Below are 17,947 nucleotides of genomic sequence, written 5' to 3' on the forward strand. Positions count from 1 at the left end.
CGTTTGAGTCTTATTTTGAAGAAAACATGGAAGTGCTTTTTAATTTTAGATCTAGCTTGATAAAATACTTTGAGCCTTTCATAACGATATAAATATGCGACGGAYATACGTCACAAAACAACTGTTGAATTTGTAGTTTTTTTCCTCCTTTTGCTTTGCTGACGAACCACAGCCAGTTGTCAGAGGTGATTATTGTAGCTTTCAGGTTTGTACACATTTCACATTTGCTCCTGTAAGGAATTTTATACACAGTGTGAAATTTATTGAACTGAAACTTGTGGGTTCTTTTTTATTTGTAATCGTTCAAAACTATAAATGTAGCAGGAACAACTGACTAGCTAGTAAGGTACACAGTCAGGTTCTTATAATCGATGAGTTTGAGTTTCCTTCACGTAATTCCGTGACAAAAGGGTGGGTTTYATTTCAAATTTAAACCTTTGTCTTATTTATTTGTCTGTTTTAGCGCTGTTCCAGTCCTCCACGTGTCTTTCCCACTGCAAACCAACAAACATAAAATATTAAAGCTCGTGACTCTATATAACTTTTCTTTCTTTCACAGTATGGGTCGGAGCTAYATTGTTGAAGATGATGTGGAGGGATATCTGTCCAGACTATGTTCACTGCTAGCAGGTCCAGTCACAGGTCTGCTTATTGGACAGGTGGGTCTTTGCACTTGCACATACATTTCCCTACTTCATACTTATTTTAAGATTTCTCAGTGCAGTTTTGTGGCAGATCGACACAAAATTTTGAATATTTGCAAAGTGGAGCAGTCTCTGCCAGCTAAGCATAGCTAGAAACTAAATATTTAAATGTGAAAAGAAATTTTAATATCTCTAAAGAATCTCAGTTGGATTTTGTTGGATTTTGGTTTGAGCTTTGACTGGGCCGCTCTTAGACACAAATACGGCTTCCTTAGATACCATATTTTTGTAGTCCAAAAAGTACTATTTTTGTGCTTATTTTTGTTAATGACAGCTACTTTTCATGTTACCGTTTAATAGGATTGTCCCAAATTGTCCCAAATACATAATTTGGTAGATTTTCTTTTTAAAGTTGTTGAAAAAAGACACTGAAATTATTCAATAGAACTACAGAGTGGTGCCTGGATGTCAAGGGGCTAAATTTTTTAATCCGTTTCAGAGATAATGTCTTGTGTATATTTAAAATCTGTGCTTTAAAATGATTAATTATTGACATAGTTTAATGTTTTGTGAGCATGTTTTGTGTGTTGGGAAATAATATCAAGTAACRTCAAGTACTAAATGTTTCAGAGCACGGTCCAAAGGGATTTTGTTGTTATGACAACAAGGACACCCCAAAATGACGAGTCTGCAGACGGCGGGAAGTCGGTGGACAAAGAGTGGGTGTCTGAGCACGCACGACAGGTAAGTACAAAGATTCACACTCAGCCACTGCACTTGTAGATGTTTTGAAGTCTTTTACATGAAAAGAATTAAAAAATGCRTCCATRAAATATGAATCAGTTCTAGAGGTTTCACAGTATGCAACATGGAGAAGTCTGGCTGAATATTTGTCAGTATTTAAACATCAAGCCCTTGTTGATTGTTTCCAGGTATCCAGGATGCTGCCTGGAGGCCTGTCTGTGTTGGGAGTTTTTATAATCAGTGAGAGTGATGCCAAGGACACTCTAACCACACTCCGACAGGTAATGGGACATGGCGGATATTTYAAAAACGTGAAAATAGCTGGAAATGGTCAACTATTTACACCGATAAGAGAAGACATAACCTTATTAATCCTCCACCGTGGAAATTACAGTTGACATATCAACCCAAGAGTCTGAACGCTCTCTCTCTGTGTGTGTGTGTGTCTGTGTGTGTTTGTTTGGATAGTTGGTGTTTTCGGTGGAGAACCTGATCTCCTCGGAGCGGCTCTGGACGCCCGCTGATGATGATGTAACAGACTGCGTCACGCTGCACGTCAACCCCAAAACCAGGAAGTATCCTTTTATTCCCCACAGCCGTGTTGTTGTCTCTACCTCACACTGTGTGACGGTCTCTCTTTAACCTCTACCATCAGAACTGTCTGCAGAACGTTTGACGTCAAAGAYCCCAAGGTTTGTGTGTATTTTGTCTTWAAATGCAGCGGCTTTGATCTGCAGCTGTTACAGTTAAACCKCTGTGCTCTCCTTCTATAAATGAGAACGTTAGTTAAAGCTTAACGATATCTTACAATATCGTGATTACGTTTTTTTGTCCATTACTACTTCTTTTMTGTTTAGCCTTAGTTCAGTTTAAATTTAATGCAGGGTAATGGAATTGTAAATTATGATCCGCTGAGTTATTTTATTTATTTTTTGTTTGTTTCAGAGTGTGGCCAAACCAGCAGACTGGAAGTACCAGTCAGGTGTGTGCTCTTCCTGGGCTACGGTGTCCTGTTGCCTGAGTGTAGACCTGATGGTACCACTCCCAGAAAACATGGCTTTCACAAGAAACATGAACGATTGCCTTAAGGTTAAAAAAAAGCACCTACTCTGATTCATGAAGCATTTCATACAGCAGCTTGAGTGGAACTGGTTTTAGCTTCTTGCTTGTTTCAGGAGGAGCTGAAAGTTTGGGCACAGCAGATTGAAAGGGGAGTTTGTCTCATTGATGGAAAGAAGCTGCCAGAGGACTCGGAGCTCAAAGCAGGACAAGTTGTGTAAACATAAACGCTACAAGTTAASAAATCTACATGCACATAATGATAAARACTGATTATTTGGAGTTGGATTTAATGGTGATTATTTTCACTGAAACTTTCAAGTTGACTTCTGCTACAAGTTTGATTAAACTTTTAGCTCTAATACATGCAGTGTTCTCCAACATGCTTAAAAATTAAGTTATTCTCCAACTTTAATGCATTTTATACTTCTATATAAAAAAACAACGTAAAATGCCTGGAATATCTACCATTTGTTTTGTAATAAGATCCTGCTAGCAAGTGAAGTCCATCTATTTCATGATGATTAATTAAAAATTAACACTCAGCAGAAAAAATAGAATAGCAAACAAACCTCTGGATATTTTGAGATGTATAATGTCAGATTATGTGTGAAAAAGTACATATTTTTTTAATCTACTTTGTTTCCCTCTAGAAAAAGAATGTGAGACAGACCATCTCAGCCCAGTTGCTTATCACACCGGTAAGACCCGCACAGCATGAGCCACATTTGTCTGCACTCCTGGTAGAGATGTCTAAAAAAGCTTCGTTTTAAAGTTGCATTAAAATCTTCTAATGAAAATTTTCAGTTAAGAGCATTTATTTGTTGAAATTAATTGAGTGAAACTAAATAACTTCAGGTTTACAAAGCGCGTTTCTGGACACTGAAAGATGCTTTGCAATGAAATCAGGAATTCAAAGCGAGCAGGATTTGCATGTTTTTTTTTTTGTTTTTTTTTATAGGAGTAAAAGTAATTTTACCATCTGTGATTCTTCAAATTAATCAGTTATTTTGTTAGGTTTAATCTAACTTTTCTTTTTCTCTTCCTTAATAAATGCACTCAATTTGGAGGATGTATTTTTCTAAAATTTTCATTGTAAAATTTTATTTGAATTAGTTTTAATTACTTTTTTTTTTACTATTTTACATCATTTCGAGGCATAGGAACAAATGGGGGTTACACAGAGAAATCTACTCTGTTGTACTTTGCAAAAACGTTCCGCTTTGAGTGAATAGAGATTCTGAGTAAAGTGATATTGGGTCCTTTACCTGGACCTCCTCTGCGTTGCAGGACGTCCAGACGGCAGCAGATGTGGTCCAGCGGTGCGGAGGCTGCGTGTCGGTCAGAGGAGCGATCCACAGCAGAGTTTTCCTTCACAGCAACAAACCAAAAGCTAAACTGGCTGAGAAGGTGAWGCTTTTTACAGACTGACAAAATGCGTAATTTAAAATAATTTGTCAACTAGTTGTAGTTAAAAGTTTTTGTTATGAGCAGCTSCTGAAGAGAGATATCGTTTCTACGGTGGCCACGAGAGTTCAGATGCTGCTGGAGGAGCCGCAGAAACAAACTGAGGAGAACAAGGGCCGGAAACAGACTGGTATGAAGTCAAACTTCACATGGTGGACTCAGTTAGTTACATGATTATTGCTGTACGGATTTGTGTTTGAACTCGGGGCTGTGAGGAGATTCAGAATGACCCAATTCCACCAAATCCAGTTGGTTTAATGGCGTATGGCAGGTTGTTAGACCTGAAATKAAACATAAATTAAGTTATCTGAAGATATTGCAGTAGGCTTCCATTATCACAAAATCATAAAACTAAAGGAACGATGGATAGATTGTTGTTGTAAAAGACGTTTCTGCTCTTGTCTGTGGTTTCAGAGCAGACCTGCCTCCCTCGTCGTGTCTTCTGCCCAGTAAAATCCTCTGGCCCGCTGAGTGTGTGTGACTACCAGTTTAGCGATGAAGGATTGTCAGAAATGATCGACCGGTTCAAGGAGATGTTGGACATGGACGCAGCCGAGGAAGACCTGGACGCCACCCGGGAAATTATCGCAGAAGTCGTAGAGAGCGAGGCGACAGAAGGTACTAACAACGCTCTGCTGTGATTTGCTGAAAGGGTCTTTTTTATTAACTTTTTAAAAAACAAACAATATAGTCAAACAGGTAACAAATTTCTATATAAGGAAATTCAGTTGATTGCATCCAGTCAATAACTTACTACAATTCCTCATACTGACTCTGCATTAYTGTTGCTTTGCTATACTGGTCTATAATAAGCAAAATTTACTGAAGCAAAACACAGAAACTTCTTTTCAAGCACAAATCTGATTCAAAGTTAAATAAATATCTCATTTTCACGCTGAATAACTTAGCTGTGAGTGCAGGTGTGATGTAACCATGGTTGCCTGATTCATTACATTTTATTTGTGTGTTTCAAGAAGAAGAACCAGCAGAAGAGAATGAGATGCTGGACCCCTGGAGAAACAACTACATTGGTGAGGTCCTTCTGCCTACGTTAGACCACAGCAGCTAATTCAGTTCTGCTGTTTTTACTTTGTTGTCTTGCTAACATGTTTTGCTCATCTTTTCTTCAAAATGAGCCTTAATAAACACAAAAAGGCAGTTTTCAAATAATGATTTTAGTTATTTWTTAAGGGATACAATCTAGTCTCTGTGTTATAACACACATAACCCCAATTGTTTGTTACGCATTAATGCACATTTGTAGCATTTTAAACTGCTGCACCTGATTGAAACTATCGTTTCTTGAGGATCAGAACTCCATTCATCAAACTGAGCATTTTAGCAGCAATAACAACTCACACAAGCAGGGCATTTATTTCTGTATCAACCCACATACACATGGATACAATTAAAATCACTGTCAAAGGATGTTTAATTATAAAAGACTAATGAGGTTTTATTTATCTATTCTTTTGTCAAATGCATCCTATACCAGATAAAACCAGTTTACTTCAACTGTATGCAGGAATATTAAAGACTGGAAATCCTTCTAATCTATCAGTTTCTTTGTTTTAGAAATGGATTGCTGCATTAACATTTCAAAATCCTCCTCCTCCTTGTTTAGGTGTTGCCATGGCTACTGCTGTCGCCCTGCTGGCCTTGGCTGCATCAATTGTGTATCTCAGCGACGTCTGAGGCTCCGTCCAAACACTGAAATGAAGTACTTTGTGTCAAACACTTCTGGAAAATCTCTGACTGAATCAGAGAGCAGAAGAAGGCTTCCCAGAGGAGATGGCGACTCTACCCGTTTACGTGAACAGTTCTTGTTRAAATTGAACGTGTTTTACATTACATCCTATTTGGAGAAAAAGAGAGGCTTGGCATTAAACATAAAAAAAAGACACTTCTTAAGTTGCTAACCGTGGTGTAAAAAGTGTTTTTCTATTTTCTCAAACGGTGTTAAATAAAACTAAACATTTACAGAAATTCCTACATCTGTGTCTTGAGTTTTTCACTTTATTACATAAAAGGCATTGCTTTGGAACCTCAAAAATGATATTAACAATAATAATTGCTGTTATTAATAATAATAGTAATAGATGTAAAATAGAATAGACACTGAAAATAAAACTGTTRGGAAGACTTGTAAGTGCAGGAGGGGCTGCACGATGGAACAATGGTTAGCATTGTTGCCTTGCATCTCTAAATTGCTAAATTGCTCCTAGGTATGAGTATTTTTCCCGTGTGTCTCTGTGGTATCTTTTAATAGACTGGCAACCTGTCCAGATGTACCCAAACTCCTGCACCTTGTGTGAACAAGCAGACGACAGACGGRTGTAAGAGCAGGAGGGTCAGGATTCAGATTTTTGTACAGCATGTGAAAGTAGGAAAAGTACATGCAGGGCTCAACTCTCCCTCCAGAGGAGGAGCCTGAGGCWGACGTTTTTCCATTCTATGTGGCAAAAAAATGCGGAAGTGCTAAAACGGAAGTCCGTGGCATATAACCCATTATTGTTTGACTTGCCCAAGTGCACAGTGCCCAGAAATGTGCACCCAGCTCTGCTGAACTTTGACCCTCAGAGCGATAACATCCATATTTGTCAGTTTTTCCTTATCAGCTGAGCAACCTTGGCATTTGTGGGACGTCAGGCTGCTGTCCAACCTCTCTGTTGGGAAGGGAGTGGGCCGGTGAAATATACAATCACCTGTGAGAGTTTCAGTTGTGAGCTTGGCAGTCCTGGACTGAGCTTCGGACAGCTAATCCACAGCTAAAAGCCCAGAATATTCAGGAGATCAGCTTAAAGCAAAGCAAGAAGATGAACARAAACATCAAGTTGAGTAAAGATCTCCCAGACATTGAGGTAACTTGTTGCACGCACTTTTTATTTGGGTTGCTATTAAAATCAGTCAAATCTTTTGATTAACTGTCCATATTATAATGTATCCATTGCACACAGTGAATCATGTTTTCACAGTGCATACTTACCATGTTATTAAGCAAGACCAATGTTTCTCAGGCATTGGCACCCCTGATAAATTTTGGGAGGATTTGAGGTGTAAGAATATTGATGCTATGATAAATAATTAAGATTTTTTTTTCAGCATATAATGTGACATATCTGGACAATTTAATGGGAAAAAAAAGCTGCAATAATCTGATTGCATAAAYTGGGATCTTTGAACTTATTCTTTGTTGAGGCACCTTTTAGTTCAATTTTAGCCTTTTGTCTTATTGTGGTTTCTCCTGTTGTCAATTGTTGTTTATCTCCCCTACTAGAATTGCCTCAGTCTTATCCCATAATACAGAAGTATCAGTCAGGAGAAGGGTACAAAATGTTCACAGCATTATTTAGACTTTGACTTAAGAAAGAGTCTTAAACTTATATAAAGTTTAAGTCTTAAATTTAAGATTTATTTTTAAAAAAATAATTATGAAGCTCAACAGGGAGTTATTTTGCATACAACAAACCAGGATAAGTACTGACCTCTTATGAAATCATTTTACCAGAAAAGGAGATTTTTTTTCTGGGCTTGTGCTTTTGAAATAACTCCACATTTGTTGTTCATTTACTTTCAATCCTTTAAATCTGCCGATTTAAAGGATTACTTTGTAAATGGGAGCAGAAATACTTTAACTCATTAATGACTATTCAGAAAGYTTTCAAACCAAGAAATTAAACTAGTTAAAACACATTTGTCATCTTTAATTTTTAGTCCGAATTTAGAAGAATTTTGCAGCTTTTAATCTGAAAACCTGAGATGTCCTGAATGCTCACATAGCATGTGTAAAAAGTCTAAAACTGGATTAAAGACATCAGTGTCTAAAGTGAGACAATATTTACCACAAACTCTGAACATAATCATACTAACATGAATAAATCTTTTCGATTCACTTTATTTAGACCAGTTATTAAAACTACAAGGTTCAGCAGCCTTATGTTTTTGCATATCAGCAGGATGAATAAAGAGCCAGAAACCATACGGTGTGGTTTTAACCTGAGTGAATGAACTTACGTAAGAAGCCATGTGATGGATGTGCAAACTGTAGACAAGTAGCACACGGTGGAGAGCGGGGAGTCGAGTGAGCACGTGAGCCGAAGGACCAACAGTTAACCATTAAAACCTGCGTTTGCACAGACAGCAAAGCAAACAGTGAAGAGCTTCTTGGTAATGTTTGGATGCCAGTGACTGGAGGAGAAGGTTTGTTGTAGCTACTCAGTAGAAATAAGACTTATAGATTTTAAATAATAAATAACATAAGAACAAACTGCATAAAAACAAAATCTAAAAAATGCAATTTTCATTTCTGCTGGCATGCGTTGATGGAGCAACAGGTCACTTCTCTTTGGCATAGTGTCCTTGCAGTTCATTGTTATCTCAGCACGTTGAACCTATGAGCCTCTCTTCCAGGAACGTTGTTGTTTTTGTAGTTTTTTCCCCTTTTTTTACCAGCAGATAACTGCCTGTTTTACAGGCAGATAACACCAGAGATTCTTATACAATGACATCAATCAATATACATTTTTTGGTTGTTAAAATAAATTTAAWAAATTAAAAAGTAACTAGTCAATTTTAGTAATATTATTACCTTATGCGTCTTTATATTTGATTTTGGATTATAACAAGCAAACAAAATTTTAGTAATATTATTACCTTATGCGTCTTTATATTTGATTTTGGATTATAACAAGCAAACAACATAATAACCTAAATTCCAACTCTTGCACTTGTTTTCATTGTCTGGAAGGCACAACATTATATACCACAATGAACAGATTWCAATAGTAATGGCATGTGAATTGTCTTTTATTGGTAATATTCTGATATGTTAAATAATAACTAATCTGTGAAATCTGTACAATTAAAAATAAGGGACTGAAGACATCAGTGTGTAGTTAATCTTTATTATGTATTCTAAAAATGAATTGTGTTAGCAAAATGTAATTTTTCAATAATATTCTAATTTATTGCACATAACTGCATTTTCTGATTGAAACCTTAAACGCAAGTCCAGTGAGCCTTTACTAATAGACATATAGGTGCAGACAAAAATAATAATAATCTAACTGTTGGAATCTGATAATCTAGAATAATTTTTATTTTAATCTTTTCAGAGCATCCTGGCTYTGAATCCCAGAGTGAAGAGCCATGCTCAGATATTTTCTACTGCAAGCAAGAAGAAAGAGAAGAAACACTGGAAGAGAAATCCTGAAAGAAACTGTGATGTAAGAAAGTCACACGCGACTGACAAGCATCGGAGATGTCGGTGTAACTGAATAGTTGGCGTGTTGCTCGTCTCTGCTTGTTTTCAGTCTTGCATGAAGTTAGAAAACAACTTTGATGACATCAAGCACACAACTCTGAGCGAGAGAGGAGCTCTCCGGGAAGCACTGCGGTAAAAAGAGACAATGTTGTTTTCTTAAGCAAAAGAATCCCAGGCACAGAAACAGCTACATTATGCAACATAAATAAACTTTCTGAGATTAAATTGGGCARTTTGGCCTTAATATATAACAATAATTTGTAGCAGCAGWGAAGAAAAAACATTACTAAGGTTTTGCTTGATGCTCCACTAAAGCAAAATGTAGAAGTTTGAAGTTATTTTAAAACAAWACTCTGTTAGGAGGGATTTTAATGATAACTAAACATGCAACCATTCAAACTCAAACCAATAAATGTATATTTTTTCAGTAAGACCTGAGCTGYCTCAGGTTCACTCATAACTCAAAGAACTAAAAGTGCATCAGATTGTTACAACAGGCTGAACAAGGCTAGGAAAGAAAGTYAATCTTCTGCATGTTGGACCTGAGATGTGAGCTTTTTTTGTTGACAGCATTTTCCAAAGAATTTACAGTGTCACTTAGATATTTACTTTTATTTTAATAGTTATTTTTATATCCTATTTTGTTTTTGTTTTTCTCTGATACTCTACTTATTTTTTTTTTATCATTCTTTTCATTTTAAGATACTTTAAATTGAGTTCACAAGAACTTTAAAAGCTTCTAAAAAGTCTTAATTTCCTCCCAGAATTTAAGAATCTTTTGAATACATTTTTTTAATATCCTGTGGTCAGTTTGTTGAATGATGTAAATTTTGTTTCCTTGAAAGTACCAATGAAGCTATTCTAATGACGATGCTTATTTGTTGAATCTTTTGAAATTACATCATTAAAAACTTGAACTTTCTGATAGAAGCAGTTCATGTAATTGAACCAAAATCTGTTTTCAGGTGTCTAAAATGTGCCGATGCTCCCTGTCAGAAGAGCTGCCCAACAAACCTGGACATCAAGTCATTTATTACAAGTATTTCCAACAAGGTGCGGAAGCAAACAATCAGATTTTTCCTGTCATAAAAGGTCAGGAAAAGAATTAAAATGGTTCATGTGTCTGTGTAACAGAACTACTACGGGGCAGCGCGGGCCATCCTCTCTGACAACCCTCTGGGTCTGACCTGTGGGATGGTTTGTCCCACATCAGAGCTGTGTGTCGGGGGCTGCAATCTGTACGCCTCTGAGGAAGGACCCATCAACATCGGAGGGCTGCAGCAGTTTGCTACTGAGGTACAAATATCGTCTGCTCCAGAAAAAACACTAAGACATCAGGTTGATTTATGTACCGGGACATTTTATTCTTGCGCCTTTACTGATATTACTCAATCGTAATCATCCTCAGTTATATTAGCAAGCAGGAAATAAGCTTTTAGAGGTGTGGACATAAATGTGCACTGTCTTTGTGTCTCTGTACAGGTGTTCAGTAAAATGGGCATCCCTCAAATCAGAAACCCTGAACTCCCAGCAGCCAATGAGATGCCAGAGTCCTACCACGCTCCCATTGCTCTGATTGGTTGCGGCCCAGCCTCAATCAGTTGCGCTTCTTTCCTGGCCCGTCTGGGATATGATAATATCACTATATTTGAGAAACAGAAGTACATCGGAGGACTGAGGTATAATAAATTCATACCACCTGTAAAAAGTAAATTTATTATTATTCMTATTAGGTTGCATTTAATTTAATTTATTAGTCTATTCTTGTAGGAACAAGTGTTTGATGTCAAGAAATACAGAGTATCTGAATGTTTATAGTCTGACTGTAAGCAGTTTAAAATGGACTACAAAACACAATGACATCAGATTAAATACATGGTGCTGAACTACCACTAAACAACTGATCTAGCTCCCGAAAGTGATTCGGCTTTCATTTAAAATTAACTAAGTCAGTCAAAAATGATGAGTTAAAACATTTTTATGAACCGAAATCTAGAAAGTGTGGTGTGATTTTTTAAAATTTAATCCCATTTAATCTGGCTTCCCTAAAAATCTAGTCATTGCCATCTACCAAATCTGACAGGCTGTTTGGCTACAACATTAGAAGCAGCAGAGAGATCCATTGTATCTCTGTTTCTAGGACAGGAACTCAATAAAGTCTGGAAACTAGGGAAAAATCACCAGAAGAATGTCAAAGATGAAGGAAACTATAGAAATAGAAAACCTGTAAGTGGCTGCAAAAAACTCTTCAGACTCTGATGGGAAGTCACCCTCCAGTAGGATAATCACCTTAAACATATACATAAAGATACAATCGAATGGTTTAGATCAAAGCATATTCATTGATTATATATTAGACAGATTATCTAACCTTCCAACCTGACTCAGCTATGCTTGGCATTTAAAGAAGAAGGGCAGCTCTAATTGGGGCACAATGTGCTTCTATAAAGAATTCCTGTAGGAAAACTTAAAATAAATGCATGCCACACTTTTCAGATTTTTACTTGAAAACCAGTGTCTTCAAGTAAAAAAACGCTTGCTTTTTTCTTCTTCTTCTTAATTGTAGTAATATAATACTAATATTTTAAGTTTGTCTATATCACTAAATTCCAATAAAATGTATTGAATTGTATTAGTTTTATTTGTATTAGTGCTTCCATGTGGTACTGCAGAGTTTGCTTAATCTTTGTACAGAAAAATGTCACAAAAGTACCTCTGAAAAAGAGTAAATCTTGACACTTCAATGCTTGAACTTGCTCTTGTAGCACCTCAGAAATCCCTCAGTTCAGGCTTCCCTATGAGGTTGTCCAGTTTGAAATCGATTTGATGAAGGACCTGGGAGTGAAGGTATTACCTTAGCGTTCTCGTGGCACATTTTCATGTTTGTAGGAGTTGTTGGGTCTTCACAGTTTTCTCAAAATGTGTGTGTTTGCTGTGGTGTGTGCAGGTGGTTTGTGAGAAAGGTTTAGGTGTCAATGGAATGACTCTTTCATCCCTGAATGGGGAGGGATTTAAAGCTATCTTCATTGGGATTGGTGAGTTGAATCCACTCATCATTACCATCAGCTATAATCCACRTTAAGATCGTGATGTTCGAGAATGTCTGTCTGTGTGTGTTCGCATCACTCCAGGTCTGCCTCAGGCTAACAGGGCCGAGATCTTCCAGGGTTTAACTGTGGACCAAGGTTTTTTCACTTCTAAAGACTTTCTGCCTGTGGTGGCTTCTGCCAGTAAGAAAGGTACTGTGAAGTCAAGCTGCACGGTCCAATCAATTCCTGCAAATAAAYAGTTGTAATGAATGAACAATTACATTTATTATGTGAAAATACCAACCASTTTCAGTAGCTAAGTTTCAAAAGCCAACGTTTAGTTTGGTGAAATATATTCTAAGGCAAAATGCTGTGTAGGTATGTGTCAGTGTCGCTCTGCGCTCCCGGAGTTAAAAGGGGTGGTGATTGTGTTGGGCGCCGGCGATACCGCATTCGACTGCGCCACCTCAGCTCTGCGCTGCGGAGCCAGGAGAGTCTACGTCTGCTTCAGGAAAGGATTCACCAACATCAGAGCCGTTCCCGAGGAGGTGTGACGAGAGATGATCAGACACGATGTTTTAAAAACAGATCATTTGATGACTGCGCGTGTTATTTCTGGTTTGTCAGATGGAGCTGGCAAAAGAGGAGAATTGTGAGTTCCTGCCCTTCCTGTCTCCTCGTGAGGTCATCATGAAGAACGGCAGGATCGCCGGGCTGCAGTTCTGCCGCACCGAGCAGACCGAGGAAGGCGACTGGCTGGAAGACGAGGATCAAATCATCAGGCTGAAGGCTGATTACATTATTAGTGCTTTTGGGTCCATGCTGAATGACCCACAAGGTAAGTTATCTTCAAAGAATCGTGGTATTTCTATGTCATCACAACTAACATAAATACTTCTAAACTTTAATTTTTAACATAGATAATCCTAAAACATGTAACTATTTAACTTTGTAGCAACTGGATATTTTTGTTGTGCAATGCTAAAAAAGTATCTAAATCCCTTTTCTGATTTAAAAGTGTCCCACTCCACTCTTCATGTATGGTTTTGCAGTGACTGCAGCCATGGCTCCTGTGAAGCTGACCCGCTGGGGAACCCCGGAGATCAACATGGAAACCATGCAGACCAGCGAACCCTGGGTGTTTGCAGGAGGAGACGTTGCTGGTTTGGCGAACACCACAGTGGAGTCTGTGAATGACGGCAAACAGGCTTCGTGGCACATTCACAGATACATGCAGGTAAATCTGTCCTAGTCTGGTTTATTAGAATCTATTATCCTTAACCAACTGTGTTCACATTTTACTTGACTGTATAAACAACCTTAACATTGTTCCAAACATTTGGTTTCTAAGATTCAGAATATTTTCTTAAGATTTACTTGAGAATTTGTTTGACTATTTTTGACAGTCAGACAGGTCAAAACAGAGCAGACATGTTAATGATCGCTGTTGGAGGAAGGTGTTGCTGTCATGCAGGCTGGTTTAATGTAACAATGCTTATAATTCTGAAAAGAAATTCTATCTGTTGTTTTTCTAGTCCCTCTATGGACACACAGTGGACTCCGTCCCAAAGCTACCTTTGTTCTACAGTGCGATAGATCAGGTGGACATCAGTGTGGAGTTTTGTGGTCTGAAGTTTCCCAACCCGTTCGGCCTAGCTTCTGCTCCTCCCACCACCAGCACAGCCATGATCAGACGAGCCTTTGAGCAAGGATGGGGCTTCGCTCTGACCAAAACCTTTGGACTGGATAAGGTATGAACGTGAGTTAGTTCATACAAGAGTGAACTCAAACCGAGATGACCTTCTGAATGGGCTTTAAAAATGTGTTGCTGTAGGACCTGGTGACCAACGTGTCTCCTCGCATCGTGCGAGGCAATACCTCAGGGCACGTGTATGGACCGGGTCTGGGCTCCTTTCTCAACATTGAGCTCATCAGTGAGAAAACAGCAGCGTACTGGTGTCAGTCTGTCTCTGAGCTGAAGAAGGACTTCCCTCACAATGTAAAGGATAAGTCAAGTCTTTAATAACATCTGCTAATTAAACCAGTTTGGACGGTTATTAAATAACTCTTATTTTTAACAACATGTACTATTAGAAAGATTCACACAATTTGTGTGTATTGTGTCTGCAAAGTCATGTGAAGCAAACAGAGGAAGTCATCAAGTTATTCAAAACGTCTAAAAACTTTCTTTATCTTGCCCAGATTGTGATCTCCAGCATAATGTGCAGCTACAACAAGGAAGACTGGACAAAGCTCGCCAAGATGGCTGAGGTGAGAGAATCCACATTTTATTGTTTTTTACCCCCCACAAAGTGTGATCAGTATTGTACTGGTGGCATTAAAATATTGTGAATATGTGTGTGTTTAGGAGTCAGGAGCAGATGCATTGGAGCTCAACCTGTCATGTCCTCATGGGATGGGAGAAAGGGGAATGGGACTGGCCTGTGGACAAGTATACACACTGCCAAAACTTTTTGTGTCATAAGTTGTTATTAGAATTATTATTATTTAGATCTTTAAGCACACAAGCTTTGCGAAAAGACTAATAACCTCTTTGACGTTTTTAATGTTGTGTTGTCAGGACCCGGTGTTGGTGCGAAACATCTGTCGGTGGGTGCGTGCAGCAGTTTCCATTCCTTTCTTTGCCAAACTTACACCAAATGTCACCAATGTTGTTGACATTGCCAAAGCTGCACATGAAGGTAAAGACTTTTCACCATAACTTTTTTTTTTCTTTTTAAAAGTTTACAGCTAACTTTAAGAACACCAGAGTAAAAAATGGACAACTAGCAGAAATGGGTTTATTCTCGTACTTGTCGTGTGTTGTAGGTGGAGCAGATGGAGTGACAGCCACCAACACTGTCTCGGGTTTGATGAGTCTGAAGGCTGACGGCTCTCCCTGGCCAGGGGTCGGTGTGAGCAAACGCACCACGTATGGAGGAGTGTCTGGTAAATATTCAGTTCACCTTCTGGGAAACAATACAGAACAATGTGACACAATTTATCCTGATTCAATGTCACACAAAGCTACACAACAAAGAGGCCTGTGAATGGACTTGTCACACAGTAATGCTTCACAAAATATTTGGGATATCTGTGAACTAAAGGCTGAAATGAAAGAGTTGATAGGAGTAAAAAAAAAAAATTAAGAGCTTATTGGAAAGCTAATTACGTATTTTAATTTGTAAATATGGAAACATGGCATTTAAGGAATCCATACGATGTGAATTCAATGTAAAGTTTAAAAAATGACTGGGAATGATATGTTAAGCAATATTTTAGCATCTTGTTTGTACAGTAGTGTACTCCAATAGTATAAAACAACTGCCTCTAAATGGCGTACTTACTTTTCTAAACACTGCTGGGTGCAGGTAATGCCATCAGACCCATCGCTCTGAAAGCCGTGTCAGCCATTGCTAGGGCAATCCCTGGTTTTCCTGTACTGGCCACCGGTGGTATCGACTCGGCAGAGAGCGGACTCCAGTTCCTTCACGCTGGAGCCTCGGTGTTACAAGTAATGACAAAAATACTTGTACTTGTTTTTCTTCTAATGTGAGATTGAGCCATGCAATAGACAGTAAATTCTCATGTGGACAAAAAAATAACATAGTTGACCACAGTTGTTACCCTGATGTTCACAATGCATTAGCACTCCTATTTCTACCAACAGCGGTGCCAGCAGTTCACTTATTTTTTGTTGTGTGAAACAGTCACTGTGAAAGGAAGCAGCTGGAAGTCTAAATTTTCTTCACATAATCAGTATACGTTTTACTTAACAGAGTAAGATTCTATTTTTGTTAAAATGGTATTTTGAGTAGAAATAATCTGTGTATTTAATACAAAGACATCTGTCCTCATCTATCTCCTTATAACAGGTGTGTAGTGCAATTCAGAACCAGGACTTCACACTAATTGAGGATTACTGTGTTGGTATGTGACACCACCTCATTTGGACCGATTTACAATCTTTAGATAGTTTGATTCCAGCATCATGTTTAGTGTAAGTATGTGTTTAGGTCTGAAAGCCTTATTGTACCTGAGGAGCCTGGAGCTAAAGGACTGGGATGGTCAGTCTCCTCCAACTGAAAAACATCAGAAAGGAAAACCAGTTCTCAAACTGGGAGACCTGGTTGGGAAGGTAAACAAACAAGATCTTGTTATAACTGCATTAACATTGATTAACGGATTGGCTGTTGTGTTTGTAGGTGATCTCTGATTTTTGGCAATTTAGTGGTAGCAGTACCATTGAAAATAACAAGAGGTATTTGAATAAATATTTCATAGTTCCTGTTTATGTTTTATGTGTGTGTGTGTTTATAGAGCCTTCCTAGTTTTGGTCCATACCTACAACAGAGAACTGAAGCCATAGCCAAGTACAAAAGTGAACTCAGAAAAGCTGGTAAAACAGATGCGTCAGACACAAACGTCAATCGTGTCAACCAGCCCAAAATACCAGTTCCTGCTGTCAAGGTAGCTCACAGTTTTGATACAGAATAATCAATTAATTTTCATTCATTTAAAAAGAGTTTGCTGTTTTTGTAGGATGTGATAGCCAGAGCGCTGCGGTACATCGGAGCATATGGGGAACTTAACAACATGGAGCAGGTACACAAGCTGTTTTTACGAACTATAGCTAGTTATTTTTCATTTAAACTTTTTTCTTCCAGATAAAACACAATTTAAGTGAGGACACCAACTAAAAAGTCAAATATCATTTGTCATTTTAGGTCCAGGCTCTGATAGACGAAGATATGTGCATCAACTGTGGTAAATGTTACATGACTTGCAACGACTCAGGATACCAGGTACGCCTTTCAGTTAAATTAAAAGCATTTCTCTGTTATCAAAAATATTGATTTTAATATAGTTTTGTATTTTTCATCAGTTTTTATTTGTTGGAGAGATTAATATGATTTATATTGATCTACACAGGCTATACAGTTTGATCCAGACACCCATCTTCCCTTCGTGACGGACAGCTGCACAGGATGCACTCTTTGTCTCAGTGTCTGCCCCATTATAGACTGCATCAATATGGTTACCAGGACAACACCTCATGTACCTCAGAGAGGCATACCCATTAACCCTGTCTGATAAAGGGATTAAAACAGAACAAACCAATTAAATGTTGAGATTAAGCATTTTTGTGCTTTAGTTTGAGATAACTGCTCTGGAAAACTGTGTCACGGTAAATTAAAGTAGTTTCAAAGAGATTTTATTAAAAAAGAATAGGTAGTAAGGCATTAACTAATTTGTACAAAAATATTTAATAATTTGTATTAATTGCATTTGTTAATAATTTGAATAATGTTTATCTTAACTTTGTGGTTAACTTTATGGCTATCTACTCATCAATGGGCTAACTGAAATAGCTTATAGAATACACTGTATATTCATGTATAAAAAAATTATCCCTACCATCTGTAAACCATCTGTACTTTTAGAAGGAATGACACATTAACTGGGTTCTTGTTGCAAAAACAGAAGGAATGTATGTGCATGTTTGTGATTAAGAAAATGTTGCCAGCATTAAAAATGTTACATACTGATATAAGGCACTTAAAACATCTGTGATTTAAATATATTGTAGAGATATGGGTTCTTTTTACAGAGTGCATATTTTCACAAACTAAACAAAGATTCCTSACTGTGTAGGAAAGACAACCTTAYTAGAGTAGGTAGACTTCTAAAAATACAATAACTGACTCAGTTTCTTCAGTTTTTTAAATAATGTCCTGCTG

General features: G+C 37.8%; 2 protein-coding genes across 4 annotated transcripts; both read left to right on the top strand.

Moving 5' to 3' along the window:
- The first annotated feature begins 100 nt into the window (after positions 1 to 100).
- On the top strand, positions 101 to 5,906 carry odr4 (odr-4 GPCR localization factor homolog). Of its 3 annotated transcripts, none has more exons than XM_017309809.1 (14): positions 101 to 185; positions 560 to 659; positions 1,275 to 1,388; positions 1,577 to 1,669; positions 1,857 to 1,963; positions 2,044 to 2,080; positions 2,334 to 2,477; positions 2,564 to 2,659; positions 3,101 to 3,148; positions 3,738 to 3,857; positions 3,942 to 4,044; positions 4,329 to 4,532; positions 4,889 to 4,945; positions 5,539 to 5,906. In XM_017309809.1, the coding sequence occupies exons 2-14, from the start codon at positions 561 to 563 to the stop codon at positions 5,607 to 5,609; spliced, it is 1,293 nt and encodes a 430-aa protein (XP_017165298.1). In that variant the 5' UTR covers positions 101 to 185; position 560; the 3' UTR covers positions 5,610 to 5,906. The 3 variants fall into 3 exon arrangements, with proteins under 3 accessions (XP_017165298.1, XP_008431887.1, XP_008431889.1); XM_008433665.2 differs by having other exon boundaries at positions 107 to 205; XM_008433667.2 differs by having other exon boundaries at positions 107 to 205; positions 4,892 to 4,945.
- A 520-nt stretch (positions 5,907 to 6,426) lies between these two features.
- dpydb (dihydropyrimidine dehydrogenase b) lies at positions 6,427 to 17,804 on the top strand. Its single transcript, XM_008433664.2, has 25 exons — positions 6,427 to 6,775; positions 9,029 to 9,139; positions 9,227 to 9,309; positions 10,143 to 10,230; positions 10,312 to 10,473; positions 10,660 to 10,856; positions 11,943 to 12,024; positions 12,125 to 12,212; positions 12,309 to 12,416; positions 12,585 to 12,754; positions 12,834 to 13,044; positions 13,259 to 13,443; positions 13,742 to 13,957; positions 14,041 to 14,205; positions 14,409 to 14,477; positions 14,575 to 14,658; positions 14,788 to 14,908; positions 15,036 to 15,155; positions 15,578 to 15,720; positions 16,082 to 16,136; positions 16,223 to 16,344; positions 16,527 to 16,676; positions 16,749 to 16,811; positions 16,934 to 17,011; positions 17,139 to 17,804. Exons 1-25 carry the CDS (start codon positions 6,731 to 6,733, stop codon positions 17,298 to 17,300), a joined length of 3,078 nt encoding a protein of 1,025 aa, XP_008431886.1. The 5' UTR covers positions 6,427 to 6,730; the 3' UTR covers positions 17,301 to 17,804.
- The last annotated feature ends 143 nt before the right edge of the window (positions 17,805 to 17,947 follow it).

This window comes from Poecilia reticulata, linkage group LG17 (assembly GCF_000633615.1).
Source record: "Poecilia reticulata strain Guanapo linkage group LG17, Guppy_female_1.0+MT, whole genome shotgun sequence".
Lineage (NCBI taxonomy): Eukaryota > Metazoa > Chordata > Actinopteri > Cyprinodontiformes > Poeciliidae > Poecilia > Poecilia reticulata.